This window comes from Penicillium alfredii, assembly GCF_028826965.1.
Source record: "Penicillium alfredii strain IBT 34128 chromosome Unknown utg000010l_segment0_segment0, whole genome shotgun sequence".
Taxonomy (NCBI): Eukaryota; Fungi; Ascomycota; class Eurotiomycetes; order Eurotiales; family Aspergillaceae; genus Penicillium; species Penicillium alfredii.
The window spans coordinates 787,066-804,587 of record NW_026622707.1 but is presented as its reverse complement, the minus strand read 5'-3'; the positions used below and the strand labels follow the sequence as shown (position 1 = coordinate 804,587).

At 49.7% G+C, this 17,522-nt stretch overlaps 7 protein-coding genes across 7 annotated transcripts; 3 read left to right on the top strand and 4 right to left on the bottom strand.

Annotated features, from left to right (window-relative positions):
• Positions 1 to 1,707: 1,707 nt before the first annotated feature.
• NUU61_007852 (uncharacterized protein) lies at positions 1,708 to 2,373 on the top strand (the record flags this gene model as incomplete). Its single annotated transcript, XM_056658377.1, has 2 exons — positions 1,708 to 1,746; positions 1,801 to 2,373. 2 exons carry the CDS (start codon positions 1,708 to 1,710, stop codon positions 2,371 to 2,373), a joined length of 612 nt encoding a protein of 203 aa, XP_056508670.1.
• A 918-nt stretch (positions 2,374 to 3,291) lies between these two features.
• Positions 3,292 to 4,401, top strand: NUU61_007851 (uncharacterized protein; the record flags this gene model as incomplete). The annotated part of the gene is made up of 1 exon (XM_056658376.1): positions 3,292 to 4,401. The coding sequence occupies one exon, from the start codon at positions 3,292 to 3,294 to the stop codon at positions 4,399 to 4,401; it is 1,110 nt and encodes a 369-aa protein (XP_056508669.1).
• Positions 4,402 to 5,350: 949 nt separating this feature from the next.
• On the top strand, positions 5,351 to 6,369 carry NUU61_007850 (RTA1 domain-containing protein; the record flags this gene model as incomplete). Its single annotated transcript, XM_056658375.1, has 2 exons — positions 5,351 to 5,534; positions 5,645 to 6,369. The coding sequence occupies 2 exons, from the start codon at positions 5,351 to 5,353 to the stop codon at positions 6,367 to 6,369; spliced, it is 909 nt and encodes a 302-aa protein (XP_056508668.1).
• A 74-nt stretch (positions 6,370 to 6,443) lies between these two features.
• NUU61_007849 (NADPH--cytochrome P450 reductase) lies at positions 6,444 to 8,573 on the bottom strand (the record flags this gene model as incomplete). The annotated part of the gene is made up of 1 exon (XM_056658374.1): positions 6,444 to 8,573. One exon carries the CDS (start codon positions 8,571 to 8,573, stop codon positions 6,444 to 6,446), a length of 2,130 nt encoding a protein of 709 aa, XP_056508667.1.
• Positions 8,574 to 9,221: 648 nt separating this feature from the next.
• Positions 9,222 to 10,897, bottom strand: NUU61_007848 (cytochrome P450; the record flags this gene model as incomplete). The annotated part of the gene is made up of 2 exons (XM_056658373.1): positions 9,222 to 10,726; positions 10,792 to 10,897. 2 exons carry the CDS (start codon positions 10,895 to 10,897, stop codon positions 9,222 to 9,224), a joined length of 1,611 nt encoding a protein of 536 aa, XP_056508666.1.
• A 484-nt stretch (positions 10,898 to 11,381) lies between these two features.
• On the bottom strand, positions 11,382 to 12,347 carry NUU61_007847 (non-canonical purine NTP pyrophosphatase; the record flags this gene model as incomplete). Its single annotated transcript, XM_056658372.1, has 6 exons — positions 11,382 to 11,486; positions 11,545 to 11,606; positions 11,665 to 11,701; positions 11,775 to 11,919; positions 11,996 to 12,069; positions 12,183 to 12,347. 6 exons carry the CDS (start codon positions 12,345 to 12,347, stop codon positions 11,382 to 11,384), a joined length of 588 nt encoding a protein of 195 aa, XP_056508665.1.
• Positions 12,348 to 12,925: 578 nt separating this feature from the next.
• On the bottom strand, positions 12,926 to 14,057 carry NUU61_007846 (uncharacterized protein; the record flags this gene model as incomplete). The annotated part of the gene is made up of 4 exons (XM_056658371.1): positions 12,926 to 13,033; positions 13,100 to 13,574; positions 13,637 to 13,770; positions 13,824 to 14,057. 4 exons carry the CDS (start codon positions 14,055 to 14,057, stop codon positions 12,926 to 12,928), a joined length of 951 nt encoding a protein of 316 aa, XP_056508664.1.
• Between the last annotated feature and the right edge of the window lie 3,465 nt (positions 14,058 to 17,522).

Below are 17,522 nucleotides of genomic sequence, written 5' to 3'. Positions count from 1 at the left end.
GTGGTATGTAGAAAGAAAAAAGAAAAGATGATCCTATAAACCGAGATCAACAGGACCCCCCAGCCAGCTATTTATCATTTTCCCCCAATTGCATGCTTGGCCTGTTAGGGGGGTCAAAAAGCCGGTTGGTATCAGGGGAGCCGGATAAAACCTCATACAACTGAATCGGAGATTGGATAAGACCAGCTAGTCACCATAGTCTAGTGACCGCATTGAAACTCGCCTCATATTGAAGATCGCCGGTAAGTCGAGCTTAGCGTGAGTCTACTCTACTAGGTTCAATTTTAGTGCAGCGGTTTAGCCCTCAAGGTGGCCCCGGCTCCACGTTAGTTCATCCTTCATTGGGGCCGCTACCACCGGTATGGGTGGGGCGGACGGAATGAATAACTATGAGATTTGTATTCGCCTTGTGGGCACCCCCTGTGCCCAAATTTGAGCTGGACCCTATTCACTACATTATAAGCGTATGTCAAAGGAAATGTACAACCCCATCACTGGCTCCGCTGGATGACGTGAGTTTCTTGGGGTTATCTTTACCATCTATGGCAATGTTGTTGTTCACCAACGAAAATCCCCCACGCCAGCCATCAGCCTCCAGTTCTTGTATTGTTCTGTAGCTCCACTTCCCGTCCGCACTTGAAAACCCTTTAAGTATTGATATGAAGGACGAATTACAAGATTCTGGATGCTCGTTGCGCTGTAAAAGCTGCTCTTTTCTAACCAATTTCCTCCACCCACGGCTTGTACATGGAAAGTAAGCACGGGCTGTCAGCCAGCAGGAGCGGCACAAAAAAAGGGTTTCGTTCAATCTCTCTTTCCTGTGTCTATTCTTGGATAGGACCGTAAATGCGATGCTCAGAGGCGCGAACCTTTTTTCCCCAAGCAGAGATATAATCGAGTTCCCGCAACCTTGGAGATATGGTAGAGCAACTTGATCCTGACTCGCAGGAACTTTTTTTTTTAAAAAAAAAAGGCCATGGAAACTTATATCCTCGCTGTCTACCCCAGTAGATCCAAGGTTAGCGACTCCAAAGTCATTACAGTCTCTGTTATCCTGGTCCAATGTTGCTAATGTGGTATAATCTATATACGAAGGATTAGAATAACTTTCCTCATTTATACACCGGGGGATTTAGTAGCACACACTTTATGGTTCCCATAGTTAAGGATAGACTTTTCCGTTACAGAGATCGGAGATGAGGATTTCATGAGACAAGGTGAAAGGCTGGGCTCGTGAATCCTTCCATTACTTTTCTTCAAGTGATCAAACTCTGTCGACTGTGCCTTTAGACATTTAAAGAAGTAGAGGAGCGTGGTTATACTTGAGATATTGCTAGAATCAGCGACAGATCTAAGAGTGCGGCTATACGCTTTTCCTGCTGATTGTTGTTTAGAAAGCAATAGACATTTTCCCTGGGAATGGCCGCCTCTCCACGAGTAAGCTCTGTACCAAAGGCTAAATATCCCTTGTTCAATATTTAAATTGGTCCAGAGCGGAGAAAAGGCGTCGAGTCAAGTAGGATTAGATATGAGCTTGAAGGAATGGTCAACATGAGGTGGGGGCTACACCATGGAACAACCAGCAAACTTCTTGAGTTCAGGGGCTGAGAAGCACAAGACATCATGCTTATGCAGTGGCTATCGTAAGATTTTGTTTCTAGTCAACTCAACAAGGGGAGGGAGTCCCTGGCAAACACACTTGCAAGGATGCATGTAATGCATGTATTGATGCATGCAATAGTGTTTGTATGCCCCGCATTTTCTGAATGACCACGACCCTTTCGAAATCAAGTCTAACAGACTCACGGCGAACATACACCTTTTGATTACAAGTCAAACCTCACTATGGTCACCTTCGACCCCATCCATTTCATACCAGCAAGCCACCAGGCTCAGATTTTGGACTTGCCAGTAACTCGCATTCTGGCGGTCGCCCACCAAAACCTCGGAGACACAAACCACTGGTGTTTCTACCTCTCAACCTCTGCTATAATCTCCGTGCAGCTCGACTGCCAGCCAAGCCACAGTATCCCCGGTACGGTTCTCGAAGGAGGCTCCAAGGCCAATCTGATCATGTCCAAGCTGGATCATGTCCTCCCTCCAGATGCGGAGACATATTTCGTGCTCGACGTGTTTTCTGGGGTTTCTGTTGCACATATCTACGACACCATCTGTGAACATGGGCGTCACAAGTACGAATTTGATTCCAATGGGGTTGGATGCAGAAACTGGGTCATGGACCAGTTGGAACTTTTCTCCCGGACCCAGTTGATTACAAGCGCAGCTCAAGTCGCGGAAGCCAAGGCGGGGATACTGAAGCTGTGGCCGGATGGAACACCGAATCCACTTGACAAAGGGGCCTACTATGATTGAACACTTGATGTCGATGGGCTTATTCATGATTGTTCAATACCTTTGTCACCGGTCATGCTTCATGGACTATGATTCCAGTTCGAATGGACTATATCGCAACTAGCCCAAAAAGCTGAAACAGAAACGTCTTTATCCTCAGTCATTTCCCGGAGTTGCAGTCTATTCGTCGTCTCGTTCGCTGCATTACAGAAGGAGTTGGGCTGGACAGGTTCATCGAACCATAAAACCCACATTGATAAGTCTGGATGATAGCGCACTTTATAACCGACTGTGCTTAAATTAATCTTCTTGTTATCTCATTACTATTGCTTGAAACACTAAAGGGTTCAAAATCAGCCACCCTTATTGGATTCGATCTTCAACACAAGCCCGAAACGCCGATCCCTTCCAGGCAGACAGATAAAACGGTCACGTAGACCCTCAAAACCAGACCATGGAACTTTTGGTGCCCCAAAATCCACCGAATGCTCTCTGTATCAAATTTCTAGGCGCCTATTAGCTCTACTTTTGCTGTTCTTTGGTTTCTTTCGATATCCACGACATCACGTGATATTAATTCTATTTTTGGCGTGAGGATCTCTTGTCGAATCGATCGAAAGGAAGAACGAAGACACCATCTATGCGATGAACTCCACGCGGCAAAAAGTTCACTCGCGACGGCCCCATCACAAGTCTCGGTCAGGCTGCGGGAATTGTAAAAAACGACGTGTGAAAGTGAGTCGCTTTTCAAATCTGTCTACCTGATCATCTTCGATTGCCTAAGAGAAGAAGATATACTTTTTGCCTTGGACGGGAACATTTTGCCTCGCTGGAGGGGCAGGACTGAGCAGTCAACCGACTAACCGTTTACAGTGCGATGAGACGAAGCCATCGTGCTCTAAATGCATCTCGCATTCCATTGAATGTGACTTCCTGGCAATGCCCTCATTAAAATCTCCTTGCTCGGCACCATCTCCACAAGCGCCATCAAAAAAGCGATTCCGCTTCAAGTCATCCAAGTACCAAGCGCAAGAATCCCCGCTGTCAAGCAACACGGGTTCAGAAGAGACCCCAGAGATCTCAACCGAAAAGCAAGGTAGCACACCAGATATCTTCAATCCCAACCACGGCAGCATTTCCATTCCAGACCTCAAGCTCTTCCACCACTACGTTACCGAGGCCTACCGCACCCTCGCCGACCAGTCCATGGACCGCAACCGTGTCTGGCAGACCCATCTTCCACAATGGGGCTTTTCCTCGCCATCGATCTTCCACCTGATCCTCGCTCTCTCGGCGCTCCATCTAGGTTATTTGCAGCCGGAGCTGCGAGACCAATACGTGATGCAGGCCGACAGTCATTTCACCTTCGGGATTCGATCCGTCACGGCCGTGCTGTCGAAGCTTGACCCCGAGAACTGCCAGCTAATCTACATGTCGGCGGTGTTGATCTGCCTCGTGTATTTCGGGCACGGCCCGCGATTGGGTGAGTACCTGGTGTTCGGAGAGACCGGCAAGGCTGAATGGCTGGTTCTGATGAGAGGGGTGCGGTCGATTCTGCACGCCCACCGATCAAAGATATTTACTGGGGTCCTGGAACCCCAGCCTGATCCCTCGATCCAGGGAGTTGGCCCGTTACTACAGGACGAGCTTTGCCAACAGAAGTATCATGTCGAGAAAGTTCGACAACTCATCGATTCACAACATCTGGACGTGGATACACACATAATGTATGCCGGGGCCATCGATAACTTACTGGAGATGTTTGAGGAGGCATATGCCTTTCGCAGTGCAGGCAAAGACGGTATCTGCGTGTTGCATGTTGTCGTCGGCTGGATCTATCGGCGTCCCGAGGAGTTTATCAACCTACTCGAGGCCAAGGATCCGCTGGCTATGGTTGTCCTCGCCCACTGGTGTATGCTTTTGAAATTCATGCGATCTTCCTGGTTGATGGTTGGCTGGGATGAGCATGTCATTCGGGGGATCCAGACATCTTTACGGGCAGACTATCGGGGCTGGATCTCGTGGCCTGTGAGCTTTATCCAGAGTTGATGTGATGTGGGAGATATCGGGACTGCTCCGAAAGCAGACGTTATGATTTATAAACTCCATTGGATGTTATCCATATCTCTATATTCCCTTCCTTGTTGACTCCTGTCACCCTTAAATATGGGAACTAGTGGCATAGTACAAGTATAATTGAAGAATTATTTATAAAACGGACCCGTCTTCTCCCCAAAGATTCTGCAATCAGGAACAAAGTGGGTCAAGGGTTCAAGCACCGATAATGATCAGCAGTAGATGCAAGGCAGATAAATTTGAGTGGAGTCCGAGAAGCCAAAACACTGATGCCTTCTAATTGAGTCTAAGAACCAACAAAAGATGCTTAATCGGTGGCTAAAATAAACCAGTATTCCAAGAAATCGGCGGTGGAGCCTGAATCTCACATTATATTCGCGTCGTACTCGTTCAAACTTTTCTCGAGCGGGTAAAGTGCCCGTCTTTGGCTTGCAGTGGGCCCTCCTGTAGTATCTTTTGAAGATAGATGGGGAAGTATGAAAAGTGTGAAGGTGAAGAAAGTTACACTGGTTAATTGAGATGCTCCGGATATCCTCGACAATTTATCTCTGGGAAACTTAGAATATTGAAGATGTAAGACTTTTTACATTCAATTAATTAATATTATCCAAATAGCAAATACTTATTCCTCCGGAGGGCTGCTTTTTGTACATCGGAGTCCTCTCACCGCTTCCGCTGCTGCCTTGTATCACATGATATAGACACCTGCAAAGTTAGGTGTCAAAGTCTCAAGACAAAGTACCCCGTGTTCTTGCAGTGGGTCACATCGCGTATTCGCATAGAATTTACCCAAAATGGAAAGCGATGTATAAAACATTTTTCAAGGTAGGGGATGTTGAATATAAAAATGGAACAAAGCCCAGATGATAATGGATTTATTTGTTCTTCAGATATTCTGTCTCTACAATTACTCTTTTCCATCATGGATATCACCGTTTCTGAGAATCCCGATGGCTCTATCCATGTCGAGTACTACTCCTACGTGCCCTCTGCGCCCGCCGCCTGGGCGTTCGTGGTTTTGTTTGGGATTACGACCGTCGCACACTTTTTCATGATGTTTCCCATGCGGGCAGCATACTTTATTCCACTAATTCTGGGCGGAATATGTGAGTCAACATTCATCCTCTTCATCACATTTATTTCCATTCCATCCAGTTCCACGCCATTGAAATGCAGGAAGACCAAAGCAATACTCTAATTACTCATATTTCAACAGGCGAAGCATTCGGCTACTACGGCCGATCCTGGTCCCACCGCAAACCAGACGACATGAAACCCTGGATCATGCAAGAACTGCTCATCCTGTGCGCCCCGCCCTTGATCTCCGCAACCATCTACATGATCCTCGGTCGGATCATCCGCTCGCTGCAAGCCGAGCACCACTCCATGGTGCGAACAAAATGGCTAACTGCCATCTTCGTGCTAAACGACATCGTCTGCTTCTGCACGCAGATCGGCGGCGCGGGCGTGCAAATCACAGGCGACGACAGGATCATGAAGATCGGGCAGAAGGCCGTGCTCGGCGGATTGATTCTCAGCTTGGTCGTCTACTTGCTGTTTATTGCGACGGCGGCGCGGTTCCATGTTCGTCTTGCGAGGGAGCCCACGCCTATCGTGCGGGATAATCCGCGTCTGCGGTGGAGACGGTACCTTGTTGCGCTGTATGTTGAGTGTGTTGCTGTGTTTTTGCGCAATCTTGTGCGTGCGATTGAGTATAGTCAGGGAACGCGGGGGTTTATTGCGGACCATGAAGCTATGTTGTATGTTTTTGATGCGTTTTTGATGTTTTTGACTCTTTTGCTATTGCTCGGCTTTCATCCGGGCTTGTTGATCAAACGGGCGAGGCGAGTTGCTAGTTCTGAGGGCGTCTATGGTACGTTGTTGTCTGAGGGTGTTGAGACTTCGCAGATTAATCTGGCAGAGTACAATCGGGAGAAGTGAAATTGTATGATATGGAATTGGAAGTCGTGTATAGAATTTGAAGATCATCAAAAATGTGCGAGAATTAATTTCTCTCAACCCCATACATCCTCCTGCCACTTATTCTTCTTCTTCACAGCCTTGCTCCAACCACTAACCTCATCATCAGTCCACCCCTTAGCCTTCCGCATAGTCTCTCCAATAGCCTTCTCCACCTCGCGAGCCATACTCGCTCTCCCACAAACATAAAAGTTTGCACCCTCATCAATCAGCCGAGTAACCTCCTGACCCATCTCCACAACCCGATCCTGCACATACTGGCGCGGCGTTCCCTCGCACCTCGAAAACGCCGTGACAATACGCAACCGATCCCCAAGAGTCTGCTGCATCACCTGCAGTTCATCGCGATAAATAAAGTCTTCGTCAGGGTTGCGACAACCAAAGAACAAAACCATCTGTCCAACCTCCTTCCCGATCTTCTGCACCTGGCAGCGCTCGGTCAGGAACGCGCGGAACGGCGCCAGCCCCGTGCCGGCGGCGACCATCACTAGCGGCGTCTTGCTTGTGATCGGGAGCTTGAATTTGCTGCGGCGGATATGCGCGAAGACTTTGCCGCCCTGGAGCGAGTCGCTGGGTCCATTGAGGTGGTAGGTGATGCCGTGGGGATGGGGCTGGGAGTGCGAGTGTTGGGAGATGGCGAGGAGGTAGTTCGATGTCACGCCGTGGACGAGTTCGTCTGGGTTGTCGGGAAGTGGCGATGTGGAGACGATTGCTGTGATTGAGGGCTTGCGGGGTGCGACGACGCTGCTCGAGGAAATCGAGTAGTACCGGGCTCGGATGTGCGGTAGCGTCTCAACGAGATATGATAGTGGAAGATTGGTCCAGGGGTCGTTGGGACTTGCTAGTTGTAATAGACGGCCGAGATTGAGGTGTGCTCGGCCAATGAAGCTGGCGTAGAACTCTTTGTCCTGGCCCAGTTGCAGAAGGTAGGCCTTTGCTTCTGGGGTCGGTGCGAATTGTGCGAGATCGCGAACATTGTCTCGGTTGACGGGTGCGCAGATCTCGAGGTAGTAGCGGAACAAAGCGACAGCACTGGTCGGTGTGGGAATGGTGACCTTTGTTGCGGGATCGAGCGCCTTAATTCCAAGGGGGATGTCGCGTCGTGAAGAGATCCCCAGAACCTCGAGAAGACGCTCAACTTCGGCATCGGGATTGCCAGGCCAAATGGCAAGGTGGTCGCCCGTCTTGTACGTCAAGTCCGGCTCGCTGCTCAGATCAAGGTCCATGTGTAGACAGTTTCGAGACGACGAAGTAAAGAGTTCTCTGGAGTTGGAGATACTGAGCGAGCGAACAGGCGAGGACTGAGACGCAGCCTTCGGCGTATCAGCATGGCTGTGCGGCTCGCCGTGGTGCAGGTCGATCGGATCGAGGGATTCATCTTCCTGGACCACCAAGCTGGGCACATACTTCGCCTCAACCTCCTGGAAGCCCAGCCGCTCTTTAAAAACAGTGAAAAGCGTGTCCTTCCACGCCATGAAATCTTCTTCTGTTGCCCCCTCCGCATCATTGGCTTTGCCCGCAGGCATGAGTGCACTAGCACCGAACCCCTCCAAACCTTCCACGATCACATCGACAACACGGTTGTAGAACTTGTAGTTCGTGTTCCCCAGACCAAAAGCAGCATATCGCAGATTCGACAGCGAGACACCACTAGCCTTCGTAATCCAGGTCCAAAACTCCGCAGTGTTATCACTGGGATCACCCTCGCCATACGTCGAGACAATAAAGATAGCCAGCTTCGACTGCGGAATCTCACTGATTGTCACGGGGTCATAGTCCGAGAGATCTGCCATCATGCTCTCCTGGCCCCACCGAACGGAGATCTCTCTGGCGAGCCGGTGGGCAAAGCCTTCTGCGGTCCCGGACTGGGATCCCCAGAAGACGACAATGTTCTTGCCCGTCTCCTCGAGTTTCTGGGCGATGTTTCGCGTTTCTTTACCAGCGCCAGCACCCATCTGCCCGCCGTTCTTCAGCTGGGGTCGCTCGAATGCGAGGTGAGCGTAGGGATCCGGCTGGTCCCAGAGGATGCCGCGGGACATATATGTGGCTCCTGCACCTGTGAGGACAGCCAGAGCAGCATAGTCGGCGAGGCCGGTTGGTGAGGCGAGCTGTGAAAGGCCCTGCCACAGCTCTGGTGGGATGTTCCATTGTGGAAAAGAGGTCATGATGTTGGAATGTTAAAGGTATTAATGCATAGATGGGTATCAAAGTATGAAGAAGGGGGAAAGGGTCAGAAGATGAAGAGTGTCATATAAGAGCGAGATTGATCATTGATCAATGTCGAAATCCAACATGGGGAGAGCAGGTATAAAAGCACGAGGTGCCTCACACATCCATGTATAGGGCGACTTCAATGCGGAAAGAATGCCCGATCGGTCGAGCGACGATCATCGTGGAAGTGGCACGCGGGGAAAGATTCCCCACAGAGAAGGGAAATAGCGGTTTTTGACCATGGGATATTGTCAGTGTGCAAGTCGACGTGGAGCAAATACCCCACGAGTGAAGTATCACCCCGCAGTGGCTGGAGACACATCCACTGCATCTTGATGGAATTTTGGAGTTGATGGGAGTAAGAGTGTGGAGGAATGGCCCTGCACGTCATCCCTAAAAGGAAGATTTTCGCCGAGACATCTCGGGGTAACTACCCCCGACGGAGGGGTGGGGAGTATAACTCTATCTCAATGCCAGAGCATAGCACAGTTTCTGCAATAGATGCTAAGGAAGAAAAGAATGGATCTGGCACGAGCACCTTTCGAACCCGAAAATTCGTGCATAAAAAAAAAAGTCGTAAACCATTAGACAGTAACAACACGCTACAAAGTACTCTCTCCCATGTATACCTCCACACCCAGACCACGCCGCCAGATCTTCACCGGCATCCCACCCAGAATCAAATTCATCGTCTCCAGCGGCTGCAGCTCCCAACCGGGATACGACAAAGCAAAATCATAGCGATGCACCACCGAAGCCACAAGCTTCGTCTGTTCCAGATACGAGATATTGCGACCAATGCACGACCGGGCACCAGCCGAAAATGCAATCAAATACGGCTGCAGCGCCTTCCCTTCTTCTCCAAGCCAGCGCTCGGGGATATACTGATCAGCATTGGGGAAAACACTCTCATCGCGGTGCGCCACCAGCGCCGACATGCTCACAGAGGTCCTACCCGCGACCCACTCGCCGAGGATATTCGTACCCTCGACGGGAGTCTCACGCGGCAGACCATGCGACGTAGGCGGGAAGATGCGCAGCGATTCATCCAAGCAAGCGCGCAGATACGGCAAATGCCGCACCTTATCATACTCCGCGACGACCTCATCCTCGTCGAGAACAGCATCGAGCTCTTCGCGTAGCTTCGCCAGACACCGCGGGTTGCGCAGCAGTTGGTACAACACGTTGGCGATCGCCACGGCGGTCGTGACGCTGCCGGCGTTCATCATGATATTGCACTCGGCCACGACCTCGCCCCATTCCAGGTTATTGGGGCTCCCGGTCTTGTCTTCCATCAGGGCCTGGAAGAAATCCTCGAGCTTTTCGCCGGCTTCGTACCGCCGTAGTCGCTCGCTGGCCCGGCGCCACATGATGTTCTCCCAGTTCTCGGCGGATGTCTGCATGTGTCGGAAGAAGGGGATTACGTTCACGAGCTGGTTTAGTACCGGGTACCAGGCGTAGTTCCAGAGGATCAGTGATTGCTTGCGTGCGGTCGGGTATAGTGCCTCGCGCAGATTCGTCTCGTAGGTTGAACCGTCTTTGCGCTCGGCGATGCACACGTCCGTGCCACTGTCCAGGAAGCCGAGTTTCTCGGAGAGCCCGATGTCGGCGATGGCGTCGAGCGTGAAGAAGTTGCTCCAGGCTCGGAAATCGAGAGTCAGGTCTTTTGGATCTGGCGCTACCTTTCCAGAAACTACGTCTGGTGAGGCAGGCGCCGTGCAGACCGTCTCAAAGTGCTTGATCATGCGCTCGATCTTGTCGCTGACTTTGTATTCCCAGCTCTCTAGGTTCTTGAGTGCATACGCAGAGGAGAGCACCTTGCGCTTGCGGGCATGCTCCGGCTTGTCGACGACATCTGCCAAGTTGGTATGAGAGCCTGCTGTGACCACGTAAGAGGCGTCCTTGATGCACTTTGTGTTGTGGCCGTAGATGTCTTTGATGGCTCGCACGTCTCCATAGGACAGCATGTTGGGTCCCGTGCGAATGACGGGGTTCTTTCTGTGCAGGGCGCTGAGTTCCATGGACCGGAAGCCTCTCGAAGCGAGGAACATGAACGGAAGTGCAGAAATACCCGAGAAGGGAGAGAGATTAGGGTATTTTCGGAGACCTGGTCGGTCTTTAGCGATTTGCCAATCTGATAGAAGACTTCCAAAGTGAATCTTTGTTACATACCCTTTGGGTCTCGCAGGTATTCCACATAGGGATATACAATGAAGTATACAAAAAGGAAGCAGGCCAAGGCAATAGCATACGGTGCTGTTGCGAGGAGTGACCACATCTTGGTGTTGTGATTGGTAGAAGCTCCAAAGAAAGTATAGAAAGTATAGAACCCTCGCGCAACGGATGTCTCAAGACAAGTCCCCGTTGGGTCGTGGGCGAAGAAAGATATTTTCAATCCAGGTGGTCACATTATAGAAGGTTCAGGAGAGAGAGGTATAAATATCATTTCCACATAGCGCGCCAACAAGGCGATTGAATATAGAGGGAGCAATTGTCTCCCAAATCGGCATTGTAGCCCATCGTCTTCTCCCAATGGGTATATACCAAGTCCTGAAAGGTTCCCGCGATAAAGGCCAATATCCAATAAACATTGAATGATGCCTCGCAGTTCCCTCTGTTCCCCGTATATCATTGAAATGTGGGGCCCCGCGTGGACGGGGAATATTTCCCTGGCGGCCCAAAGGAACAATCCCCGCTGGCGGGGTTGAAGCTCTCCAAGGCAATTGCCGATTCATCAGCCAAGTTTCATGGAAGTCCAAACACTAGGACTGGAATTGAGACTCCGGGAGGTAAGTAGCTCGGTTGTCATCCTGAGCCAGCCAGGCCTGGAATTGAAACAGCGCTTGGTAGCGGTGCGAGAGTCGGTTCTGGGGCGAGTTAGTGATGAGATTTCTCGATGGCGACTGTAAGAGTCAATGACGATACCTTTTTCTCGTGTTCCATCTCAGCCAGCGTTTCTCTTTGATGCTCGAATATTGGCTCCCATCCTGTATCACAGTGAGTTGTCTCTTCATGCCACTCTATAGATCTAGGCATTGCACATACCGAATCTAGGAGGGCCACGCGCAGGCACAATTTGGCCCTACAAGATCGTCAGAACAGATCGAAACACCAAACTAGGTCAAATTCCATCAGCTGTTCCCTTTTTCACATACTTTCAGTCGGCCCTGGAAAAGTAGCGGCTCCATAGCCGGTCCTGCAGTAAAGGCGACCGTGCATACAGCCTCTGCATGTTTATCGTCGTAGGGCAGCAGCAATCGATTGAGTCCATCATTGCCAATAGACTCCAAGAAATCCTTACTACAAAAAAAACAGCATCACAAAAGTGAGTAACTAGACCAAAAGATGGACACAGACGGAATTCCCGCAGACGCACATATAAGGACCGGGAAATCCGTTCATCGCGCGAAACTCCAACGCGGAGTCTTCCACGACAACGGGGCCATCGACCTATCAGAATGGCAGATGAACATATAAACTCAGATATGAACCCAAAGACAGGAAAACGGGGAACCCAAAAAGAAAATAGAAAATAGAAAAGAAAGAAAGAATGTGGAATTTACAATCATCGCCGCCCGTCGGCACTTGTCTCGCGCGATTTCTTCCAGCGTGCCCTGGATCTCGGGGATATCCAATGCCACACTCTCAACAGGGATCGTGGTGCCCAGGATCGCACGCACCTCGCGCACCTTGTTCGGGTTACCTGTTACAAAAGTGCAGGTCGGCATGATAGTGCCCCGCGACTAGGTTGAAGCCCTAAAAAAGAGGGAACCAAATAAGAAAGAAAGAAAGAAAGAAATGGTGGGTGCAACTAAACCGAGTTCAGCAGACAGACGCGAGGCTTGTGGAGAAAATGCCAAGTGCAACAAGAGAGTTTAGAGAGGCATAAAACGGGGCACGTACCGGTTATACCCACTTACTTTTCCAGCACTTGCCGAGGCATTTATGCGTTTATCCCTCAGCCCAGCTCGGTGTCGATCTTGTGTCATTGAAATGAAGTACAGATTCAGATGTGACGTTTGAATATGAAGATTGGAAATGGAATAAAATCAAGTCTCAAGATGTCATTAATAATCGTTCATCAGAGCGCCGTAACCTGTATCCCGCGAATATACACTCTATGGTCCACATGAGCGAGCGAATGGTGTTAAAATACATAAGGATATAAGAGGCAAAAGAAAACAAAGAGAACCGTCACCAAAAACACAAGGAAACCGCTAAAAAGGAAACATAAGGAAAAGAAACAAAGAAAACCAAGTCCTGCTTGTACATCATTTCATAGGCCAGCCATTCCCAATCCACGCATCTAGCAGGTTGTGGTGGGTGTGCTGGTGCCCATATGGTGAACAGGCTGGTTGTCATATGACAGACCCTCGGTCTCAGCCCAAGAGGCATAAGGATGACTGTAGGAAGTCTGAATGAAAGATATTAGCTTGAAGTTCATTTTTGGCTGCATTGCAGACCAGAAACAGAAACATACCGGGTGAGGCATCTTCGCCAGACTGGGATCAATCTGCGAGCCCAAGAAAGGAGAGCCCATTTGCGGCGATTGTGGTGAAGGAAGACCATCCGGCTTCAGCACCCCGCGCATGTACTGGTCAATGACAGTAGCCAGGCCAACCGACATGGGCGCGGGAGGAAACTGGCCGCGAACAAAAGCGTCTTGCGGCATTCCTGACTCAGACATCTCGGGCGGGTAGGTGTAGAAAGAATTGCCGTCGACCGAGGCCACGATCTGGGTTTGGCATTTCGGGCATTGCGAGCACGGCAGTAGCGGGACGGGCATGCCCGTCCACATGGCTGGGGGTGTTTGGATGGCTTCGCTCTGCGCGCCGGTCGTGACGGGGGATTCGGAGGTGAGGGGAGGAGGTTGTTGTTTGTGCACGCTGAGAGCTGGTGATGAGGCGGTGGTGCTTTCCACAGAGGGAGACTCTGCTTTGGGGGGGTTGGGGGCACTTTTTCTCAGTGTCAGTTATGATCTGACTCAGATAAGGATTCTATCACGTCAGAAACTCACTGCTTCGCCAGATGTTGCGTCAGATAGTCGGGTCGGTGGAATGCCTTGGAACATCCTTCGTATGAGCATTGGTACAGCTTCTTGGAGCGGTGGCCGAGTTCATGTCGCCTGCGGTGCTCGGCTCTGGTAAAGACCTGTAGGGTTCCCGTTAGTATAAATTCTCAGAAAGCTGTGTCAGATCACTCACCTTATCGCAGCCAGGGTACTCGCATGCATGTACACGCTTGCCCTTCTTGGCTTTACTGATGCGGTTTGAGGAAGACATGGAAGGCGATGGAGAAGAGAAGTTCAGGTGAGGGCTCGCGGGGTGGTGAATAGATGCGTTCTGGTGCTCGTGCATCATGGGACTCGGGCCAGCGATGTAGGGTGAATCCAGCATAGGCGGAAGCGACGCGACGTAGGGCACGTTATACATAGACATGGCGATGGACTTTGGGTATATCGAGGTTGGTGTATAGGATATGTCGTGATGATGGTTGAAGGCTTATGCCATATGCGTTCGATGTGTGGATGTTGATTGCAGAAGTAAGTCGCTGGAGCAGGGTCGAAGGAGATCTTATAGACCCGGCAGTGAAAGAGGAACCGTTAAGGCAGAGGAGATGAGCGTTGGACTGAATAAAAGGCTATCGGCCCCCGTGGGATCCGTCGCTATAAATCCTTACCTTTTCCAACGGATCAACAAGGATCACTTGATTTAATCGTAAAGTAATTTTAAAATTGATGGCCGAGAGTTAAAAATAAAAATAATATAATAATAATAAAATCAAATAAATAATAAATAATCAAAAATCAAAAAAAAAATCCTGAAACAGCCCAAGGTTTTTTACCTCCTGATAGGGATCCTCACACTAAACTCGATCGACCGGCCCCCGGGGTTTTTACAGAGAAAGTGGATAGAATGAGTGGATGATCGGCCGTGGTTGATCGCAGCCCGGAATTGTCCACTTGGGGAGGATCGCCCAGTGGTTCATTTCCATAATAATGTGACATACAATTGTCGCATTTACGAGTCTAGTATCAATCGGGCACTGGAGGATCTGTGCTCTTACTGTGAGAGTGAGAGTGAGAATGAGGATTGTAATAAGAGTGAAATCGAAAAGATGCTATTTGTTCGAGCCATAATTTGGGTGTGTTTATCCTTAGTTTTCTCCCCTATTTCGCTTGGAGGATAGCCATGGCAGATGTCCCGATTAGGCAATCCACACGACGGCCGACAGCGTAGGGGACGGGGTAGAGACCATTCTATTTTCAGGATGGGGGCGATAGGGCCCATTTAGCTCGGTCCAAGGCTGCCGATGAACGACCACACCAACACTTTCCCCAAGCTAAAAGTCCACAAGAATTGGTCTAACTACAGATAGGAATTGTTCCAGACTGGCCAAGCACCTCGTGGATTGGCTTAATCCCACGTGTGGAGTCTAAACATGTAAAAATTACCAAGTCCATGCCGGTTTTGATGACCACAAACTCCGTCACTAAGTGCATCCTGGTGCAATCCTTTGGGGGTGGAGAAACCCAGAAGGCTAAATGGTGCCAGAGAGTCCAGACAGGCGAATGACCACGAGGATTCAAGGCCTGGTACCTCCACCCGATCTGCGCCGAGGGAGGATCTGCGGCTGGTACCGCTTTCTACTCTAGATGGTTTTAGGGTTAAGAAGATGCAATCGTGAGCCCACTTGGTTTAACCTCCTGCATTTACGCTTGTGACGGGCCAGTTATAGTATCAGCTTTTATTTTTCCGAAGCTCCACCCTGTTCATCTTGACAAATAAGCATCGCTGACTAGAAAACCATGCGTGAAAGATACACGTTTCCTCGGTTGCAGATCGACATTTCCCGGCCCCCTTGACTTTATTTATAGTATAAACTTGGCCTGCCCCCTTCAAAATAAACCAGCCCCGGTGTTGAAGGGGCCTACACAATCTACACAAAGTTTCGAGCACTTCTTCAAGATCAAACCCTTGGACTCTTCCGCCTTTGACCCCATTCCCAAGAGTGTTACATCGCGTACAGGTCGAATATTATAAAATAGCTTCTGTTAGACGTGGGGGCCGAAGAGCGGATCATCTTTTTTTTTTCGCCTAACGAAGTAACTAAAGAGCAAAACTACAAGTAGTTAGCGCGATATTCCATGGCGCTCTAAACGAGAGAGAGGGGGGGGAATAAGCTGGTCATTGCGTTCGGTTACGGAATTAGTGTCGAATGATCCTCCCCCACCCCCCGGTTGCCTAGCGGAAGTCGCCGCACTAAATTATTACTAGAAACGCAGACGCAGGGCATGGTCGATCGAGCATGTCAAATCGAGGATAATCAGCCCCCTGTTCCACGTGGGAAGAGACCAAAACAAAAAATAACATGAAACAGAGCTAACAATTGCAACCCCCGTCTGCAAAGCCCATTTGTACAGTTAAAAAAAAAAGGTTGAGGCTGACGCAATTTTTTTTTTAATTACTCCGAACTAATCATTCCGTGCTAATGCACGTTTGCCTCTTCCAAATTAAACCCACGCGAGGTGAGTAGCCCGCTTGCAAATATTAATCGACATATCTAAATAGGCGAGGGTGATCCGCATAGGCAGGCGGTATTCCCGACATTATACCAAAACATAGAAGCCATCGTGTACAAAGCCTTTCTAGGTAATCACTAAACCCTAATTAACCCGGGAATACCAACGCAGGGTGGACAGAAGACCAAAAGTGGGAAAATCGAAAATAATCTATTTGATTTTGAGTTTATCAGGCGCATCCTTCGCGCTGTCTTGCTCTCTCCCTTCGTAGATTAAGTGGGTAATCAAGTTAACTTGACCGCCATGTGCCCCCCCCCGGGCTTGGCAAGAATACTTGGCCAGGCCGTCTCGCATATCATTAGTATTTAGCATTCAATTGAGGGAACTAGCGTGACATTCTTGATCTTGGTTACACGTGCCCCTGGTGGAGACTATATCCCAAGTTTCCAAGTAAAAACCTCGAGAGGATCATCGGATCCTGGAAACACTCCACTTTCTTCTTTCCCCGCCCCCAAAACCTGAGATAATGACCCAATTGTCTCTCGATCAAACTATGGTACCCACAGTACGGTGTGTCGATCAATTTAGAGGTCTTTGCTTCCGGAAAAAGGGTGGAAGCGGGAAATCTTTCTATAGAACTTTTTCAGCCCAGGAGGGTGCTTAAATTCCTAATTTTAAATTGAATCGTTGGTTTTGAATTAATTCTATCCCCAACATCCGTAGATCCTGCCCTTGCAGTTGTGACGTTGTGGCGTTTTGGCGAAAAGAAGGGCCCCCATCTTTCGCCTTCATCTCTTTACTCCGGTGGAAAATCCATCCGAGCGAGAGGAAACCCTGGCACAAAACGGCCCAACGCTTAATATTCCAGCGATCGCCACTCCTGTTTGAAGCTAAACCTCCGCCTAGCATCGCAGATCTATAAAAAGCTCAAATTAGCATCCCAGCCCTTTCTTGCAATGATAAGAATTCCTAATTTAACCATTTAAGCTGATCGTTGGATCCAGATTGTGTGACATCAGGTCGAGTGCCCTGGATGGAACGGTTCTCCATCCTCCCGTCTCTTTGAGTTCTGAGGAGAGACACTTAATGAGCTCGGAGATCCTCGGATCGACGGGTCCTGCTATATGGGTAGATCATTACCTAGTTTCCATCGTAAATATGCCACGCGAGAAGCCATGTACCCACCGGCTATCCGAACTGGGGGGAGAGAGAGGGGGGAAGAAATTCTCCTGTCTGGAACGGGCTGATCCGTCGATGTACACTGGTACCATTGTTCCGTTGCCCAGTTCAGGTGATTGCTATACCAAGACTCGAGGCCAATGCGGTATATCCTCCTATATCCTAAAATGGCACACGGACCGGTAGCCATTGATATTTGCTG